The sequence below is a fragment of the Rhinatrema bivittatum genome, chromosome 10 (genome assembly GCF_901001135.1).
Source record: "Rhinatrema bivittatum chromosome 10, aRhiBiv1.1, whole genome shotgun sequence".
Lineage (NCBI taxonomy): Eukaryota > Metazoa > Chordata > Amphibia > Gymnophiona > Rhinatrematidae > Rhinatrema > Rhinatrema bivittatum.
The window spans coordinates 43,373,815-43,395,581 of NC_042624.1; the positions used below are offsets into that span (position 1 = coordinate 43,373,815).

General features: G+C 42.2%; 2 protein-coding genes across 2 annotated transcripts in view; one reads left to right on the top strand and one right to left on the bottom strand.

The window, feature by feature from the left end:
- DBT (dihydrolipoamide branched chain transacylase E2) overlaps positions 1–19,052 on the bottom strand; it is a 53,906-nt gene extending 34,854 nt beyond the window's left edge. The window contains exons 1-4 of the mRNA XM_029617671.1: positions 18,896–19,052; positions 7,724–7,844; positions 7,209–7,284; positions 3,657–3,838 (exon numbers count right to left, since the gene is read on the bottom strand). Of these exons, the coding sequence (XP_029473531.1) occupies positions 3,657–3,838; positions 7,209–7,284; positions 7,724–7,844; positions 18,896–18,937 (421 nt within the window). The 5' untranslated portion in view covers positions 18,938–19,052. The remainder of the gene's footprint in view (positions 1–3,656; positions 3,839–7,208; positions 7,285–7,723; positions 7,845–18,895) is intronic.
- Positions 19,053–19,846: 794 nt separating this feature from the next.
- Positions 19,847–21,767, top strand: part of RTCA (RNA 3'-terminal phosphate cyclase) — a 72,294-nt gene continuing 70,373 nt past the window's right edge. The window contains exons 1-2 of the mRNA XM_029617672.1: positions 19,847–20,146; positions 20,247–20,347. Of these exons, the coding sequence (XP_029473532.1) occupies positions 20,102–20,146; positions 20,247–20,347 (146 nt within the window). The 5' untranslated portion in view covers positions 19,847–20,101. The remainder of the gene's footprint in view (positions 20,147–20,246; positions 20,348–21,767) is intronic.

The window sequence follows — 21,767 nt, forward strand, 5'->3', positions numbered from 1 at the left end:
GCCAAGGCTGGCCCTGGAAACCAGAATGCTCCATATCCAAAACCAAAAAAGATAGAAAACTAAAAAAAAAAAAAAGAAAAAGAAAGCCCACTAAAAAATAGTGTAACGCTGTCATGAGACTGAAGAGAAAGCTGCTCCTCACCAACACCAGGAAGAGAAGCTTCGCAGATCACCCAAGATCTCCCATCCTTCAGAAAACTGGTTAAAACCTGACTCTTCAAAGCAGCTTTCAGCTCTAACCAGTAACGTGAGTCCTACAAAAAACTCTGGGCTCAATATTCAGTGCCACTTAGCTGATTAAGTGGCACTGTATGAATCTTCAAGTGTGCTCAGAGGCCTCCACTTAGCCTGCTAACTTTATATCTGGCAAAAAAGTTAGGCAGCTAAGTGAAGGGCAGGATGGGGCATTCCAGGGTGGAGCCACCTGTCTGGCTAACTTAAGGGGGGATGCATTAAGCAGCATTAGTGCTCTAATGCGCGTTTTATCACGCTATCAAGCACTATCGCAGTGATATCATGCGATATGAGCAATAATTTGCATCTCCCCACCCAGATACCCTTCCCTATCACAATGACCTTCTTTGCATGCGATTTACATGCATGAATAATGCAAATGCATGCAAAGAAGGTCATTACTAGTCAATTTGATGTAAATATTTTATTGTGGCCGACCGAGGTGGTGGTCAGCTGCGATAAAATATCTACACCTATTTCAAATGCGTTAGATGTGAGGCAGGAGGCCCGGGACCCTAATGCGGGTCCTGAGGCTCCTGACGCACATTTAAAGCAGCAGGAACAAAAATAAAAGCCGTGGTAAATGGGGAGATTGAGCGGGGACAGTTGAGGCGGCCCCGACTCCCCTAGAATGTAAAAAATAAATAAATAAAAGACCCGCATGGCAATGGCCCCGGCCTCCCTTCCCCTAAGCATAAAAGTAAAATATGGACCCCCGATCCCCCACCCAAGTGACATCGATGGCCCCCGAAAGTCTATAACCCCCACCCCCAAATGACAGTGACAGGTCCCCCTGATTTAAAAAAAAAAAAAAAAAAGTCCTAGACCCCCTGTACCTAAAACAGATCCTGCGCGTCAGTTTCACACCCAATAGCACCACCATAGGAGGTGTAGCTATTGGGAGCGAAATAGGCAGCGAAAAGGCACCTACCTTTTCGCTGTGCGCGCCATCGTCGCAGAGTCGGCCCCGGTGACGCCCCGACTCCTCCTCTTCCAGGGCAGACTCCGCCCCCATCCTGGTATCGCACACGATAAGGGACTTTTCGAAAGGTTCCTTATCGCGTGCGAGCCGCTTAGAAAATGAGGCCCTTAATTAGCCAGAGAAGTATAGGATTGCTATTTGGCTCTCCTAAAGGTAACCAAATAAACTTATCTGGCAAACTATAAGAAAGACAAGTATATTCAGAGGTACTGCTATGCCGCTGAATATCCTCGGCCATGATAGCTGGTTCAGTTTAGCCGGATAGCAGCTGAATATCAGCCCTCTCTGTATATATTCCTCTCACATTGTTTTGCACTGATATTTAGGCATTGGATGCGCTCCATTCTGTTGAACTGTGTCTCTGTTGTATCAGTTGATCTATATACACTCTATATCTGCTATCTACTGTATTAATGTAACACGTATTGGAAAAGCGTGCCTTAAATAAACGATGACTTGACTAGACAAGCTCGAACTTCTTTTTAATCTCCCAAACCCTCTGAGGATTTTGTCAGAGACCTGCCCTTCCATCTGCTTCTGCTCTCAGCGGCCGGTATCCGTTTGATTCTTCAGCAAGACCAAATTCGGCCATGTGGGCAGGACACCTGTGTGCAACTGGAACTCGTGCAGGGAGATGCAGCAAGAAAAGCCACTCCGACGTCACTGGGCAAGAAACCCTTCCATCCCACAGACCACAGGGTCCCAAACAAATCCATGACACGGGGAATCTTTCATTCAAAAATTGTTCTGTTGATGCTTTCAAATACTTTATGTGATTATGGTTACCCATTTGTAACTATAATCGCATAAAGTATTTGGAAGCAAAGTTTTCATTTTAATCATTTGTAAATAATTAAAATTAAAATACTCATTACAAACAATTATAGCACAGCCTAAATAGCACAAAAATAAGCAAGATTAAAAGCATCGTCTTTGCACTCCCTCATGTGTTAAAAATAAGAAGTGCAGTTACCTTGAACCAAAAAAGGTTCTGGCTATTTTTAGAGATTAGGCACTAAGGAATTGCTACCCAAGATTTAGCTATATGAACATTAATGAGTGGCAGACAGGCGCATCTGGAGAAATAACCCGAGCGCCCCACTGATGGCACAACATTTGTTTTCTAGGAATGAAAGATCATTTGGGCACACAAAATTCAACAACTGAAAGGATACATCGGACAAGCATAACATTTTTAAAAGGGCTTCTCTCTGGGGCAGATGCTCACTAACACAACTATCGCCAGTGTGCACAAAGGGGTCGATTTTAAAAAGACCGCGTGCGCGTCCATGCGCATGCATTTCCCGGCGCGCGCATGTTATAAAATCAGATGACCGCGCGTGCGCATGTGCGGGCGGCCCAGAACCTGTGTGCGCGTGGGATTTTATAAGCTACGTGTGGCGACGCACACGGGGCTCCCCCAGTTCCCTCCCAGTCCGCTCCAAATAAGGAGCGGACTGGGAGGGAACTTTCCTATCCCTAACCCTACCCTTCCTCCCTTCCTCCCTGCCCCCTAAACCTAGCCTAATTAACCTAATTTCCCAATGGCACCGTCCTGGCCCACCCCTTCCCCACCCAGACCATGCCCCTGCCCCACCTCTTTCTTTCGGCCCAGCACTTCGGCGTGTAATGGGGGTTACACGTGTGGCTGGGCCCTTTGTAAAATGCGCGCAAGGCCCAGCCACGCGTGAACCCATTTTTTACGTGCGGCGGGCGTTTAAAATTTACATGAACTATGGTTCTTTAAGATCTTCGGGGCATGCACCTCATGCTACATAAGCTCCACCATTCCCCTGCTTCCTGACATGCTGTTACCATGCAGCTGTGCCTCCAGCTGTTCTGACGTAAATCAGAGAAGCATTAGGCAACAGCAACAGACAATAAGACATATAGCAAGTGCTACTGCACGTGCAGGCTACTGCACGTGCATGCTTTGATAAGGAGAGACCGTTGCATTTCTAACAATTCTGTTCAGGGGTCTCAGAGGACCCAGGACACAGAGTCTCTGGTTCAGGATCAATGTCTCAGGTACTCCAGTGCTTAACCTGGGGTTTTTTTAGAATTGGAAATTTAACTCCTGGACAAAGGTTTAGTAAAGTGAATTCACATTTCTGGGGCCAGTGTTAATCTATGATACTGTGCCAACGTGGTCCCGGGCTGGGATTCCAGGTTGCGATGGGCCACCCTGGAGGACCCTAGACCAGAACTCCTGCACCCAGGAACTCCAGGTCTGTGATCATGCTGGAAATGTGAGCTAACTTTATTCCAGGAGTTACATTTCTAGCGTTAATAAAACTTGTGTAAATCTTGGGTCAAAGGAGAGGAACGTTAGCACCTTAATAAAAGAAACGGAAATCCCCCTTATTTATTTATATTCCACCAATCCAAGGGTTACAGAAATCAGCCAAACCTTATACAAAAATGAAAAAGTGAGCATTACCTTTCAAGGCATCTGTTTCTATGTCCACCAGTGGCTTCCCCACATACGCTGTCTCATCAACACTATAGTACAGCTTTCGAATGACGCCATCGTAACGGCTTGTGATAGTGACGGAAGCTTTATCACTCTGTACCTCACAGATACTATCAAACTGCGACACGCTGTCACCTTCTTTTACATACCTAGGAAGAAAAGGGACAGAATGAGAGCAGAACTGGCACATTACCGTTTCACAGGTCAATCGGCCAGTTAGTTGCCTTTGAATTGGTGCCATGTGCCAGATCCTCCTTTCTTAAAAGGATCTTATAAGTTAAAAGATACCACAGCCATTCATGCGTCACTACTTCAAGTTCTTAAAGGTGAATTTTAAAAGCCCGGTGCACGCCAAAACCCGGAGAGATGTGCACAAGTTGGACGGGGGCGTGCCGAGTGAATTTTAAAAGCCGCCCGAGTATGTGTGCACTTGCCACCCCACGCACAAATGAAAAGCTCTGAAAAAGGGACAGGGTGCGAGCGTGGTCTGGCTGGAGAATGGGCGTTCTTGGATTTTACCTTGAAATTTGCACATAAATACTTACACTGGGGTCCCTGCCTCGTAACTTTACTTCTGCTATGGATGGAGTGTAAATAGTAAAACTAAGAGATATAAGCAGATCAGTGGGGTCCTAAAGGTAGGGGGGCTTCAGGGGAGAAGGTAAACTATGAAACTGGGGGGGGAGGGGGGGTTGGAAGTCAATTCCCTTTCTTGGGCGAACTGAGAAAACTGGTAATGGCATAAGAACATAATATATGCCATGCTTGGTCTGACCAAGGGTCCATCAAGCCCAGCATCCTGTTTCCAACAGTGGCCAATCCAGGCCATAAGAACCTGGCAAGTACCCAAACATTAGATAGATCACAAGCTACTACTGCTTATTAATTATCGTAATAGCAGTTTATGGATTTATCCTCTAGGAGCTTATCCAAACCCAGTTACACTAACTGCTGTCACCACATCTTCTGGCAAAGACTTCCAGAGCTTAACTATGCGCTGAGTGAAAAAGAATTTTAAATGAGATACTTGCTAACTTCATGGAGGCCCCCTTGTCCTTCTATAATCTGAGAGAGTAAATAATTGATTTACATTAACTTGTTCAAGTCCTTTCATGATTTTGTAGACCTCTATCATATCCCCCCTCAGTCGTCTCTTCTTCAAACTGAACAGCCCTAACCTCTTCAGTCTTTCCTCATAGGGGAGCTGTTCCATCCCCTTTATCATTTTGGTCGCCCTTCTCTGTACCTTCTCCATCACAATTTGCTTTTTTGATTGCCACAGCACACTGGGCTGACGATTTCAATGTATTATCCACTATGATGCCCAGATCTCTTTCCTGGGTGATAACTCCTAAGATAGAACCTAACATTGTGTAACTTCAGCAAGGGTTAATTTACCCTATGTGCATCACTTTGCACTTGTCCACGTTAAATTTCATCTGCCATGTATTGGTGCAGGTCTATTAAAATCTCCCCACTTACATGGTAGAAGCGGCAATTGTGCGTATAGGCATGCGTCCACTTAAAACAGCGCACACAATTGCGCACATTCAGGCTATGTTATTCCGTGCATGCATATACGCACATGTTATAAAATGGCCACGTCCCTGGGCACAGGCCGACGAACACGGGCTCATGTGTGCCCTCGAGCCTGTTTAAAAGTTACCGTCTTACAGTATTTGATGCCATTTTTGCTTTGATTGATGTACAGAAAGTTATTGTTCTAGCACAGGATGATCCTCTCGTAAATAAGGCTCTTGCCCTCTATACTGGGAAAGCGTGGAGTTGGGACAAGGCTATTGGCAGAGCCTCAGACTTATTTCTAAGCTGAGGAGGAAAGCTTGCAGTAGTTGCACCGTAAGGATAAAATCCTCAGACCAATGCAAGGATAGGCCAAGGGTGCAGAGAATTTCTTGCTGCGAATGCATGACTTATGTTGTGTTATGCATGCTTTTAGAGTCAGTTTGGTGTGCCCTCTTTAGAACTTTCAAAACACTAGCGGTACATCTACTTACCCCCTGAGGAAGCCAGACAATGGATGGCTGGGGTACTAATGCGGCTTTTAACATTGCACTGGTTTTCATGTGTACAAACATGAGCTTTTCAGCAGTGCAGATACCCTTACACGACACAGGCAAGTAAGAGTTGGTCCTTACTAGATTTTAGATTTTATGGAAGATTCTAGGAATATAATATAATATATGAAGTTAGTTATATTAAATGAAACTTTGTAATCGATTTTAGATTTTGGCACTTTAACTGTTCTTAGTATTTTTGTAATGACTTAATATTTTATGTGCCTTCTTGTGAACCTTTATGATGGTAAATAAAAGCTATTAAATAAATAAATAAATAAATAAATACTATATTTTATACTTATTCATTCTGTGGAGTGGCATCTGGACAAAATACTTTAATTATATTACAGGGGTTTTTTTTTAAGCCGGTACTGATTACATTTTCTTGAGGCCTGTGGCACGTGTGAGAGGCTTGCAAGACTGCTTGCTGGATTTCCAGTAAGTTATGAATCATCTTTTTTTTTTATATATCATACAAATACAAAAAGATGTAACTCAACCCATTACCTCTATTTTTTAAGATATAATTTATATAAAAATACAAAAGCAGATTAGAAAAAAAACCTACAAAACCTGTTTTTTGGTTACTATAGTAGTGTGTGTTCTTTGGGTTTGTTTTACATATAAACAACTGTGTGATAGGAATTCTGTTATTATTTATAGGGCATGACGACTATTGATGACAAATCATGATTACCATTGCCACACTGAGAAATATTGCAATTTATAACTGAATGAACAAAACAAAAAACCTGGAGTCTCCACCCAGAAATATAAATCCAAAAAAGGCGGCAACCCCAAAACAGCACAAAATGATTGCTAAACCTGTCTTGCAATAAGAGCTTTTATGCTATGCACTTATATATTTCATTTTAATAACGCATCAGCAAGCCTGACCGCGTGCCCTTAAACAAACGGACAGCTCCATCATTTGCGAATCGGGTGGAACAAAAAATATTTTAGTCAATTTTCTTTTTGCAATAGTGATCTTGAGCCCAGATCACTATAGAGAGGACATACATATAGATGTAGTTTTATTTGCAAAAAGAAAATTGACTAAAAAAAATTTTCTTCCACACGATTCGCAAATGATGGAGCTGTCCGTTTGTTTAAGGGCACGTGGTCAGGCTTGCTGATGCGTTATTAAAATGAAATATATAAGTGCATAGTTTAAAAGCTCTTATTGCAAGACAGGTTTAGTAATCATTTTGTTTTGTTTGGGGGTTTCCTTCTTTTCTGAATTTATGACTGAACAAATAGAGTTAGAGAGACTTGCTTTACGTTTTACAGTGATCAGCGTACAAAAGCACTGACTCCAAGTGATCAGTTTCACAACTCAGTGGTCTAAATCATGTTGCCAGCCTTTGGGCTGCAGAACGGGACACAGAGATAAGAATGGTACTTACTAAGCCAGGCCCTATGGGTTGGAAAGGTAACTCACCATTCTTTCACAGTGACTTCCATAATTCCTTCTCCAATATCCGAGAGCTTAAACTGAACTATCTGCCCACTTGAAACTGGAAGCAAACAGTAAAGAAAAGGAAAGGTAAACATGTTGAAAGAAATACCATAAGCAAAAACTATTCCATAAACTGCCACAAGTCTTCCCAAAATGTTCCATCCTCATCTGAGGTGTGCATTGTGTGCCAAACACGGGATCACAGGGAGGAGAGCAAATACCAGGTAAATGTACAGCAAGGTTTCTCAAACCTGCCCCTGAGACCTCCAGCCAGTCAGGTTTTCAGGATATCCACAACGAATATGCATGAGAGGAATTTGCATGCTTTGAAGAACTAGTATATGCAAATTTCTCTCATGCATATTCATTGTGGATATCCTGAAAACCTGAGGACAGGTTTGAGGAACCCTACCACACAGGCATGAGGGCTTATGAGAATCCTTGGGCTGCTACCGCTATGCTTGTCTTCTGCTGGAAGATTAGCGAAGGGCACTTACCAGCTGTTGTTCTCAATAATCGATGCTGCTGGCTTAATTGAACAGTAGGTTTATTGGATAACGAGTGCTCCAAGTTCCCCAACTGAACCCTTCTGCATGATCTGATATGGCGAACACAGATCTGGAGAAGAAAGAGAGCAATTAAAATGATGTATTTCCCCCATTGCATGAATGACCCTGTATGACCCAAAATATTCATAGTATTTTGTTTGCTCTGAAGCAAACCCTGCTATTTGTTTTGCATCACGTCTGTTTCATAATGCCAAGAGAATTTGCTTTAAAGCTAAATTACTTCCACTAATGGTTTTCTTATTTCTTTGGACTGGAATCCTTAGTGCCTTTGGGTTCAGTAAACAGGGAGAGTTCCTTCAGGTAGCCCAGATGCACCAATGTGGATTGAAAAGAGTTTTCAGAGCTTCTGCACATCCACTTTGAGAACGATGAATTTGCACTAGTCTTTGCGTTGCATGCAGATGTTTGAGTCCAGTAATTGTAAACGTGATTTGTGATCAGTGAAACAGGCCTTTTCTCTGGCTGGGGAGCTGCTTGGCCTAGCTCCTTCTTACCTTGGGAGTGGATGGGGCATCATCAGCTTGGCCCCACTACTTATTTTTTAGACTTGGGTGAGGGTTGGGAGGGAAGACAATTGGACCCCATGCTGCCCTGCCACTTGTTTTTCTTTAACAATATTGAACAGCCTGGGCAATGGCAAAGTTACCTGGATAAACCTTATCCAGGTAACTTTAGCAAGGATATTCAGCACCACTTTTATCCAGATATATTTGGCTAAAGTTATCCAGGTAATTTTATCCAGATCACTTTTCTGCTTGTGCACTTCTGGACTATTGACCTACGTGGGTTTATCCCAGGTGCATGATCTCCTGATTCCCAGAATCTGAGCACATTTATTCTCAGTTGGAGTAGAGATTGCACACTCGGGCATCACCTCCTCACTGAGCCCCATGATCTACCGGGAACCAGTTCCAAACCATACTCTAGCTGGCTACCAAAGGCAGCATTCTGAAGATCCATGCAGTCCTTCAGCCCTTCCGTGGAGAGATCTGACACTGCAGGAAACACCGATCATGTGCCGCTGCAGCTCCTTGGTCCTCTCTGTGCATGAGCTTACAGGAACACAGGAGGGAACTCCTGCAGCTAACCTGAGCCAGGCGGAGAGCACCAGCAGCATTTTTCTGGCAAGGCAACACCCCGACTGTCCCTTACTGTGCACAATTATTACTTTTAGTGATCTTCTCCTCAGCAATCTTCCTTTAGCCTAGTGCTGTTGCATGATGTCTGAGCAGGGCTCCAAAAATTAGAAAGAAAAAAAAAAGGTTGGCAGCCAGCAAGATCTTCTAGTTTTCAACTAAAATAGGCCAGGAAAAAACACCTCAATTTAAGTTGCAGAGCAGGGCATGTGTCAGTTATTACACATCTAGGGGGCGATTTTCAAACTGCAGACTTTGCTCCAAATTTCAAAGAGAAAACATGCACAGACTTTGCCTTTGAAAATCGCACTTGCTTTTGGTGTGGGCAGAATTTTTATGGAAAATAACAATGCACATAGATTGGTAACTGCAATCTGATTGCATCGTTTTCTGACCCTGCCCAAAAGACTCCTCAGGAACCCCTCCCCCAAATGCAGCAAAGAATATGAGCATGGTGGAAGCCCAGTGTAATCTTCAGACAGGCAAATCACCTGAGGCAATGGCTACTACTAGTACATATCATTTCTAAAGCGCTACTGGGCAGATACACATAAGTGCTCCCGAGTAGATCCAGGAAGAAGGAGCTACAGTATAGATTTTAATTATGAACAGCTTGGACCTGGCTGGACTCTTGGAGGATTTTTTTTCGGAGGATTTCACGAGAGCTATATTGCTAGTTTCTGCTATTTTTCTTCAAGACTAAGACTCTATATTGTGTTTGTTTCTTTTAATCAACAAATGTTATTTCTAGGCCAAAAATGTTATTTTTTTATTGGAAACCACTTAGAGAAAGTTGCTATTTTAAGAACATGACTAAACTCCCTGCTCCTTGGTCTTCCTGCTTGTCACATAAAACCACTACGTCTGCAAAATGCAGCCGCAAGACTGCTATCCGGAGCCAGGAAATACGATCACATTGCTCCTACATTGAAAGCACTACACTGGCTATTTATTTATTTATTTATTTAACAGTTTTTTATACCGACCTTCATAGTAGATAACCATATCGGATCGGTTTACATTTTAACAAGGGAAAACTATTATTTATTATTATTTATTTTTAGATTTTTATATACCGGTGTTCCTGTATTAAAATACAGATCACATCGGTTTACATTGAAACATAAAAATTACGCCAAGAGGCGGTACATATAACAAGGTTATAGAACTTGGAAAACATGGAAAACAGGTTCGAAAAATAACATTGAGAAAATTGTATACTCTTTGAGAAACCAAATCATAAAATAAGGCGTAATTGTCTAAGATAAATGTGATCTGCAGAAGGGATTGCGATGGTGAGAAAATCTTGATAGCTGGAGGTAAAAAATAATCAAAGTTCTGGAAAAGCTTGGCTAAAGAGCCAGGTTTTAATTTTCTTTTTGAAGGAAGCGAAGCAGATCTCAAGGCGGATGTCTGGCGGGAGCATGTTCCATTGGACGGGTCCTGCTAAAGAGATGGTACGTTTCTGATGTAAGGATATTGTTGAAGGAACATAGAGTGTGCCTTTATAAGCTCCTCTGATAGGTCTAGATGAAGAGTGAAAACGAAGTTGGGTACTTAAGTGGAGTGGGGATATGTTGTAAATAGATTTATGAATTGCTGTGTATACTTTATAGAGAATCCTTTGCTTAATAGGCAGCCAGTGGAGGAGTTTTAGTATGGGGGTTATATGGTCTCTTTTATTTGTATTGGTAAGGATTCTAGCTGCAGAGTTTTGAATCATCTGGAGGGGTTTGATGGATGAGGTAGGGAGACCAAAAAGGAGCGAGTTGCAATAATCGATTTTTGTTAGAATAATGGCTTGTAGAACCATCCGAAAATCATTGAAGTGGAGAAGTGGTTTCAATTTTCTCAGGACAAGAAGTTTATAGAAGCAGTCTTTAGTGGTGGTGCTTATAAATTTTTTGAAGTTAAGCTGATTATCTATCATGACGCCTAGATCACGTACATATGGTGAGTGATTAATTATAGGAGTGGTAGAAATGAGTGGGAGAGATAAGTAGGGATTCAGTGCTTAACGATTTACGAAAACCGTACTGGGAAGGTGCAAGAATGTAGTTTTCTTCCAGGTACTCTGATAGTTGTCTATTGACTATCTTTTCCATAATTTTGGCGATTATTGGCAAATTGGCTATTGGGCGGAAGTTAGCTGGATCTGTGGCCGGAAGATTTGGTTTTTTAAGAAGAGGTTTAAGAATTGCTAGTTTAAGTTGGTCAGGAACTAAGGTAACAATTCTGGTTAATAATAGATAACAAAGGAAAAAGGAATAAGTCAAAGTTACAATCAACAAGGAATGGAAAAAACTTGGAGGCTTGAAGACCAAGCTGGAAGGAAGATAAAGGCAGGTAGAATAAATACAACGTGATACGAATAAATTAACGGGTTAGAGCATAATTGGCTACCAATTCAATCTAGAATCCAATATAAAACATTAACGATCATATTCCATATCACTAACCTAAATAACAACGATCTGCTTGGAATACCACTTAAAACACCACAAACCTCAACGAACACTGAGATCACAAAATAAAGAGATCCTCTCGCTCCCTACATTACAAACCTCCCACCTGTCGCAAACAAAAGAGTGATATCTATAGCAGGTCCTGACATTTCTCACCCTAACTCTCTTCCCATTTTCACCCTTATACCCCCCCCAAGCTGCCACCCAAATACTCTACCCATTGCCTGGTAACTAATAATGGAGTATGTTATTGATGAACTCAGTGCTCTCTAATACCTATAAATGGTAATGCCATGAGCTGTGGTGAACTAGCGATCTTCACTTGGAACGACGGTATACAAGCCCTCTCAATAAATAAATAAATAAATAAGCTAAATGGCTTCCTGAGCCAGTGCACCATGTGTGCTCTCTGGCCATATTCAAATCCAGACTGCTTATCCCCCCCCCCCCCCCCCCCCCCCCCCCCCCCCCCCCCCATTTTTCTTTATTTGCATTTCAAAATTACATCAAGTACACACTTGAATGCAATAAAAATGTAATATCGGTCAAATAACCTCAAAGCAATAAGGCAAGTTTATAATATACAAAGCATGGGGGGGGGGGGGGGGGTTTGTCACAAAATAAGCCTTAGAAGTCAGATCACAGCGAAGGAAAACACAAAAATAATAATCTTAATCCCTGCAAAAACCAATACAGAACTATCACGTACCTACACCACCACCACCCCCCTCATCTTATGAGGGCACAAACATAAACAGGCATTTACAGGAAATCAAAGAAGAGGCCCTCCTGCCACAAAGCAATACACAAGTCCAGAAAAATGCAAATTATATAAAATCACAAACTAAAACAGCCTCATCCAGAACTACCAATTCTAAAATTACAAAACATGACTACATAAATCACAACATCAAACCATAAGTCTAACACATCCGTTAAAACCCAATCTAATAAGAACAATATTCACTATAAACATACAGGACACAAGTAAGAAAACCACCAAAAGTATTTATTTATTTAGACATTTTATACACCGCCGTTCCAAATGAAGATCACAACGGTTTACAAAAATTACATTCATACAATACGTCAACACAACAGGGATTAGTATAGATCTACATCTACTGTGATTTTCTGGTACATGTTAACTAAATTACAAAAGGAACCATCCACAAACAACAAAGCAATAACGACATATACAAAACATACCATATATTCTCATGTATGGAAAAAGCACATTCAAGGGTTTCTGTCAAATGGGTGAACTTGGGGGAGGACACTTCTAGTAATGCAGAGAGCGTGAGGGCCTAACATTTACAGAACAGAATTGACCCATGGAGTAGCGGAGTTAATAATAAATTGAAATACCAGGGTCAAGATTTTATATTTGATCCTCCAAGCCAATAGGCAGCAATCTTTTCTCCTTTCTGCACCTTGCCCCTCTCTCATCTCCCATCTCATTTTGTTTGTTTCCACCTCTCTCTGTTGTGCATCACCTCTTCACTTCTCTCCAGCTCATCAGTCTTCCTTCTTTGCCTTGCACCTTTCCACCATAGTTCCCTCTAAGCTGAGCGCATGAGCAAGTGCTCATACGTTTCGAAGCATCGTTCACGTGGTACTTACATAAATTTTTCTTTGTGCTATATACAAAAATACATCGCTAATACTGGCGCTCAAAAATTGTTGCTCACAAAAAAGAAAAAAGTGCATGTACCTGGTTCACTCCTTAGAGGGAGCACTGCTTTTCACCTCAGGCTCTAACCTCACTCCTCCATCATCCTCGTTCCTCATTTTCTCTCATGCTTTACCTCTTGCTTGCCTTTCCCACTCCTCTCTGGCTCTCAACTGCATCTAAGCCCTCCACTTTCTATCACTTCCTCTCTAGGTGAGCCACAGTTTTTCATCTTTCTTTTTCAGTCCTTTCCATCTTCCTCTATTGCCCTTCCCAGTCTCTCTTCTTCATCAACTCTCCCAATGTTAACCCCCAGCCTCACTCATCCTCCTCCAGTGGTCCACCCACCTCCCTCATCTTCCCAGCCTCCTCCCTCCTGTTCCCCTAGCCTCTCTCATCCACTCACACTGCTCACTCCACCTAGGTTCCCCATCCTCATCAGTGTTCCTCCCCCAGCCTCAATAATCTTCCTCCAGTGCTCCCCCCATAGCAGAACATGGCTCCATGTGTGCTAATACCCTCACTGTCTCTTCAGTGATCCTGCTGTTGTCACATCCTCTAATAGCAGTGCTTGAGCTGGTTTTCAGAAGCTATCAAAATAATAAAGATTTGGCTACAGGGAAAGAATTCAATGTATAATAGAGTCTAGCAACCGTCATATATTGCCACAGTGAGCTCTGTGGCTTATATCATCAAGCCCGTGAGACACTGGGCTTGTCTAATCATAGGTTGCTGGAAGACAAACAGGTGCTGACACTGTGTGAAAAAACTACTGTGTGAGCACTTATCTTGTTCCACAAATGACGAGGTAGTATATGTTTTCAGAAGCTGGCACTATGATTACAAACAGTGAGAATGCTCACAGGCTGGTTCAGTGGCTCTGTGGTGCACACTGTCCACTACATCCAGCTGTTGCCAGCTCCAGGTTTTTGACTGCATTTTTGCACCCTTAAGTTCAACTGTAAGATTTGCTAGTTTTGGACGTTCTCAAATAGAATCAGGGTATGAGCTCCATGTGGTTGTGCCTAGCAATGCCCCTGCATAAATCAGCCAACAACCAATCACAAGCTAAATACTAGGTGGTGGATACATCTCACTACTATGAGTGCAATTTTCCAGGAATATTCCCTCTAATATTTTATGGGCTGTGTGCATAAACGTTTTTGTGTATAAATTTGCGCACAGTGTTCTTTGAAACACCATTCTATCTTCCTTTTCTTATGTGTGCTATGTTTTCCTCTGTGTGCATGCATACACGCACAGCTTGCGGGGAACAGATTGCTCTCCAGTCATAGAACTAGAGATTGGTACTGTTAATCCCATAGACTTTTCACTAAGCCATACTCATTCTCCCAAAGAGTGCTTGAGCACAAAATTGCATCAATAAGAATTTTAGATCTACACATTCCAACCTTATGAGCACACACCGGATCAACTCAATGACTTCTACTTAACCACAAACAGACCTGCTGGCTAACACAAGCCAGCTCAGTAACATAGGCACCAAAATCAAAGGAATTTTAAAAAATGCTTGCCCTACTTTAGTCACTACTCAACAGAAAACAATGAGAAAAACAGAAGATGTAAAGGGAGATAAGCAAAGAAAATTATGTTGACTGGGAACTCAACTCAATAGTTATAATAAACTTCAAATCAAGGTTCAACATCCATTTTCTAAAGGCCACATACCTTACTGCTTGAAAGGTCTCTGTCAATTCCCACACTTCACTTTGCTCTTGTTGTCATTAAATCTGCTCATTATGTCAGTGGGGGTAAGTGGGACAAAGCCTTCAGAAACCAGACATGGCTCTTCTTCCATGCCCTCTGCTAAACAGCCTGTAGGACACCCGTGCCTCTTTAGCATGTGACCATATTAGGCACTGCATAAAACACCTCAAACAACTCCAAAAATTGTGTCTGGGAGGTGATGAGTGACAGGAAGGGGGGGGGGGGGGGGATGTGCCATGAACGAGATTACAGTAACCATATCTACAGATCAGCAAAAAGATCACTAGGTTCATCTACTAATGATCTCTTGACTGAGTCACACGAGCACTGTCATCTAGTCTCTCTTATGAAGAGCAGACATACTGCCCATTTAATAGCAGAATACAGACAAATATCTCTTCCATACACTGCACAAGAGAACACAAGAAGTTTCCAAAAACAGCTTTGTCAAGGGTCCATTGGAAGATGGTTCAGGTCTAGAACCTTTTGCTTCTTATTATTGAACCGTCTGATTTCGGCCCATCTGAAAACAGACTTTTTAATGGTTAGTAAATAGGTCTAGGCCTGACTTTTTGCAAAAACATTTGACAGTTAATTTAAATTGTGTACTTGAACCCATTATAACATAGGTATTTGATGGAGTTGACTGTTTTTTTGTTTTGTTTTATGGGAGATATTTTAGGTATCTGCTAGATTAGTTAGAAAGATTTATAATTTGTTAATTTTAATAATTGTTATGTTTGTAGTTATAAGTGATGAAGTAGTTAGGTTTGGGATTGTTTCCTTGATTATTTTTTTATACTTTGTAAGAATTATGTTAGATGGAAGTTATGTATGCTCTGTAACTGCTGCTATTTTTTTATATATGAATTTACTGAAACTTGCCTTGATCAAACCTGGAAAGGTGTGTAAGAAATAAATATTGATTAATAAAAGCCAAAGAGCTTTACTGGAAGTGGTATGAATCCAACAAATTGTGGGATAAGACTACAACTATGCCATCATGGGTCTGGAAAAGGTAGCTCACAATTTATACCCAATTGTTGGATGTAATTGTATATTTGTTTAATTGTTCAATCTGTTTGATGTAATTTTCTGTTCCTTGTTCTGTGTAAACCGAAGTGGTATGCACAAGTGCATGAACTCCGGTATATAAAAGCCTTTAAATAAATAAACATATACTGGTATGACACACACAGCTAACTTCCATAGGTCAAACCAGCAGCATACCAGATCACACATTCCTAATGTCATATGCTACCTGAAATTTCAAATCCCATATCCCATCATATCTTTCAGCTATGTTCAAGTGAGTACAGATCCTTTAATTTGCTATTGTAGGCTACCCTTGTGGTAAAAGTCATGGCATGGTGGGAATTGTAATGGCTAGATAAATTGAACAGATGGGCATTCTAGATGGGTCATATGGTCTTTTATGCCATCATGTTTCTATGATTTCTTTCACTGCCTTACTGAACTTCAAGATGGCAGCAGCAAAACCAAAACTGATCATCCAGAAGCTTCCTGCAGCAAATACTGGGTGACTACTGCTGGAACCCACAGAAGGTACTATGGAAGGCCCTCCTATCTACACCCATAAGTACATTTCTCTTTGTTTTAAATTAATGAATGCATGTAGTTGATGAGTCCTATCTGTACACAAAATAGTGTTAATACAGGATGACAAGCTCTGATGCACTAAAATATCTGCACATAAGTTGACTATGTTCTCTCCTTTTATTATAATTTATTTATTGGTTTTTATATACCGACATTCATCAGAGATATCACATCGGTTCACAGCATAACAAAAACTTACGCATGTAGGGTGCTTTACATAGAACAGGCATGGGTATAATGGACATCATAAACGGCAATTGGGGGAGAGAATTTGCAGAACAAGTTTGGCGAGAACAAAACAATCTTAATTGTATGGGGGAATGGCCAAGGCACCCTGCTGCCAGGCTCAAGATTAATGGTTTCACATGATGCCTTGGTGGCTGTAGGAAGTATCCAGGTAGAAACCTCTCACCAGAAGGGCAGCAACAACAAATTCTATCCAGCTTTGTGAGTATAGGGATGCGTTTGCTGCAAGTGAGAAAGCCCAGCTGTCTGCATGTAGTATAGAGGTTTAATACAAGATGAGCACACTTTTTAAGCTGCAGCACCCCATCCATTCATGCAACTGGGCCCAAGATGGGTTAGTATGTGTATATATACACATACATACATAATACAATCAACACTGTATGATGTACTCTAAAGCTCACTCAAAAAATATAATTTTTGTGAGAGCTTCAGAGCACATCATACAATGTTGTTTGCATTGTATTTTTAGATAACACTGGTTTTTTATTTTTTTGTTTCTGCCATTTTTTGCACCTGTGTGTACACACACACACACACACTATATATATATACATATACACACACACACATACATATACACACACAATTTAGTTTCTCTTCAAATTGCTGAAAGGAGTAAGCTTATATACACATGGGCCCAGAGAGACAGACCCCCCCCCCCCCCCACCCCATACCCAGACAGAAATAGATAGACACAGACATCCAGACACAGATACCCTACAGAGACACAAATATCAAACACCTAGACTGGTACAGACACACAGACATACCACACCTAGACAGAGAGAGAGACAGGCAGACAGACTGCATCACACAAATAAATATATTTTAAAAATGTATAGCCTGCTCCTTCCAATTTTGAGAGATATAAAACAAACATCAGAATAGGCCACACACACAGAACATGCACACTAGATGGAACACAGAGCTACACACTCCACAACTTGACCAAGACCCACCACAGACAAAGGTGTAAACCTTTTCAAAACCTTAGGTGCCAGCCAGTATTTTTATGAGCTAAGAAAAACTTCATTCTACCCTGCCCACCTTTTTTTTTACTGCTTTCACTAATTTTTCCTATTTTTCTGTTTTCTTAGTTTGCTCATCTTTTTTTATTTTCTGTTTTGATTTGCTTATTTAACCTTTTTTTGCCTTTATTTTCCCTTCCCTACTTCTTTACCTCCTTATTCTCTCTGGCCTCATTGCCCATTTTCCTCCCCTACCTCACTTTTTTCCCCCCAGCTGGGCAACAACTGTGATCCCTCTCCCTGGATTGGGACCTGATAGCAGCAAGAACTCCTTCTGGGATAGGGCCTGAATTTGGCAGCGATTCCTAGTTTCTAGAACTCCACAGTGGCTCCTCCCATGTCCAATTCTGCCACAGAGTAGGAAGCTCCCCACCCAGGCCTGCCAGAATGGAAACAGCTCTTCTCAGTCCCTCAAAGAAATGAATGCCTAACCGTGGCATGCATACGATGTCACTATGTCCTGGCAGCTTCCTCCCTTCTGATCTTGCAATGCCTCCATGGGGCCAAGACTGGACTGTGCAGCCATTTTTTTCTTCTCTGATTGGGCAGCTGGCATGCCCCTATCAGGAATATTCACACTCCCACATCCTTGTTTGCTCACCCCTGATCTAGTTGACATATTGGGTCTGGAGAAAACTGGAGCCTTTGTAGAGTGCAATACCTTTAACGGAACCAATAAGATACTTTGGTAAATGAGCTTTTGAGGTCACACACATCCTGTTATCAGCTTTGTCCTTCTAAATTTATATACAGAAAGCATAAAACTTACATACTGCAATAAAATTAAGCACTGAAAATAGAAAATATTTATATAATTTTGAACTATAAAACTAAGTGAAATTTCACAAAATGAAATGAAGGACACTGGAAAGGACTGGTGCAATGGGGATTAAACAAATTAGCCCTGTTACGTTGCCAGCCGTTTTAAACTAATTGTGTAAGCACGTCATCATGTTATCACAGAAGATATGCTCTGATCAGTCCTGAAGAAAATACAGGCAGCTTCACAGAAGGTCTCTGCTCTCTCGCAGCTACTGAACCGGCCAGAAGCACCTGAACTTCTAGAGCAGCCCCTCCCCCAATTCTCCAAGCTCTGTTCCCCCAGCTGTCACACAGCCTCGTTGGTGTCCAAATGCCCTTCATGCTGAAGGCAGCTCCGCCTCGCCTTCGGTATACAGTACGCAGCTCTTGCTTAACCTTACCATAGACCTGTAGCAGTTCCTCAGCGCTCTCACTGCTGCCATCTTATCCTGGAAATGACGACTAAGCACACACCTCCTTCACGGCAACCAATCAGAGAAGGAGGAAAGGGCCCATCCTCCAGCCGTGCTTGGAGCGCGTGGCACGGAGGCGGGGCAGAGGCAGGGGGCGTGTAAAAAAAAAAAAATAAAAGCTTGTACGTTCACAGCCCAAACCCAAGGGCAGATATAGATATTTTTATTTAAATCCCTGGGATTCGCAGAAAGTTGTAATAATCCAAATGTAAATGATGAGAACGGATGGAGAAAGGGAAGATGCACTATAACTGTAGGACAAAGCAAACACGCCATCCAAATACTGAATTACATCAGGAGCATACGAAGTACAGCATTGTTTTGTACAAATAAAATAAAAAAAACCCAAAACATAAAAAAATAAAATAAAATAGAAGGGCTACCAAAATGGTGAGAGGTCTACACCAAAGCCTCACGAGATAAAATGTAAGGATCTGAACAATTAAAATATTTATGTAAACTTCCAGATTGTTCAGGGCCAGATGCGGGATACTTGTTCCTTGCAATATCATGCAGTTTACAATATAAACCAATACCTGAGTCGACGAAAAATTAAGTGACTTGCCCAAGGTCACAAAGATTATTAGCTGGATTCAAACCCTGGCTTCCTGTTTCTCAGCCTACTACTCTGACTACTAATGCTACTCCTAGTGGAATTATTTTCACGGTATAATATATATGGATAAAATACATTTTACTACCAAGGCCATAGACTAAAAGTCAAAGAGATAAATAACATAATTCTTCTAGGATCCAAGGGAGAGTAACCAAGTTCTTTCCAATAGAGCTCAGAGAACTGCAATGTTGCCGCGCTTCCAGCTAACGAAATCCTCATGGCCGAGACTTGCGGCATTGGCGCTGGGGGGCCGCGGCTTCCGGGAAGCGCCGGATTGAGAAGGCGCATGCGCGGAGGGCCTTCCCGTGTTCTACCGCGCGCCGGAGGTTCGGAGGGGTGGCTGAGCCGGCTGCCCGCGGGAATCCGACGGTGCTGCAGCCGAGCGTGGGTGTGCGCTGTTTCGCTGCCTGTGGAAGGATCTTCCCGCCCTGAGCCCTTTGCTTTCGGGGCAGCCTGGGGCTGGGCCGTCGCGGGCCTTTGTCGCGGTTTTCGCGGGGTGTCTCCGAGCGGCCGCCAGCATGGCTGAGGGAAGGCTGGAGATCGACGGTGGGATCATGGAAGGGGTGAGTGGTGTTGGAAGCCTCCGGAGGAGGCCGCGGGCTGCAGGGTCATTTCCCCCTTCCCTGTTACCCCTATGTAATGGTGGTGGTGACTGTTTTACAGGGCGGACAGATCCTGCGGGTGTGCACGTCTCTGGGCTGCATTCTGGGGCTCCCCCTGCGAGTGCATAGCATCCGCGCCGGCAGAAGCACCCCCGGGCTAAGGTAAGAACAGCAGCCGTCCGCAGGCCCGGCTGCCTTCCCATCCGGGCAGCTCCAGCTTTTTATGAGCAGCCTGCTCCTCTTCTCCATCCGTATATGCAGTTCCGTCTGAGAGAGGCTTCTCTGTCTCTCTCTCTCTCACACACAATTTAAACTTTAATTCTTAAGTGTAGTGCTGTTTGCTAAGAAGTTCACATTTAGTGATTATACCAGTGTAGTATGCTGTGTGTTCCAACACTGGCCTTGGCTTCTGTTAGACAAGAGTAAAATGGCCATGCCAAGCTTGATGTGTGTGTGTGTGTGTGTATATATCCAATTGTTGCATGGCTGAAAGGTGAGGCCACAGAGGTTATTTTAGCCAAAAAAAAAAACTTTCAAAAATTGTAAGAAAGATCCATCTGAAGAAAATAGGATAAAGCATAAGCATTGTCAAGTTAATTGTAAAACATTGATAAGACAGAGGAAGAGAGAATTTGAAATGAAGATGGTAGTAGAGGCAAAAACTCATAATAAAAACTTTAAAAAATATATTCGAAGCAAGAAACCTGTGAGGGAGTCAGTTGGACCCTTAGATGACCCAGGGGTTAAAGGGGAGCTTAAGGAAGATAAGGCCATTGCAGAAAGATGAAATTAATTCTTTGCTTCCGTGTTGGGGAGCTTACCAGTTCTGGAGATCGTTTTCATGGGTGATGAGTCAGATGAACTGAACCAAATCACTGTGAACCTGGAAGATGTAGTAGGCCAAATTGACAAACTAAAGAGTAGTAAATCACTTGGACCAGATGGGTACTGAAGGAATTAAAAAATGAAATTTCTGATCTATTAATTAAAATCTGTAACCTATCATTAAAATCATCCATTGTACCTGAAGACTGGAGGGTGGCCAATGTAACCCCAATATTTAAAAAGGGCTGAAGGGGCGATCCGGGAAACTATAGACCAGTGAGCCTGACTTCAGTGCTGGGAAAAATAGTGGAAATTATTCTAAAGATCAAAATCGTAGAGCATATAGAAAGACATGGTTTAATGCAACACAGTCAACATGGATTTACCCAAGGGCAGTCTTGCCAACAAATCTGCTTCATTTTTTTTGAAGGGGTTAATAAGAACATAAGAAAATGCCATACTGGGTCAGACCAAGGGTCCATCAAGCCCAGCATCCTGTTTCCAACAGTGGCCAATCCAGGCCATAAGAACCTGGCAAGTACCCAAAAACTAAGTCTATTCCATGTAACCATTGCTAATGGCAGTGGCTATTCTCTAAGTGAACTTAATAGCAGGTAATGGACTTCTCCTCCAAGAACTTATCCAATCCTTTTTAAACACAGCTATACTAACTGCACGAACCACATTCTCTGGCAACAAATTCCAGAGTTTAATTGTGCGTTGAGTAAAAAAGAACTTTCTCCGATTAGTTTTAAAT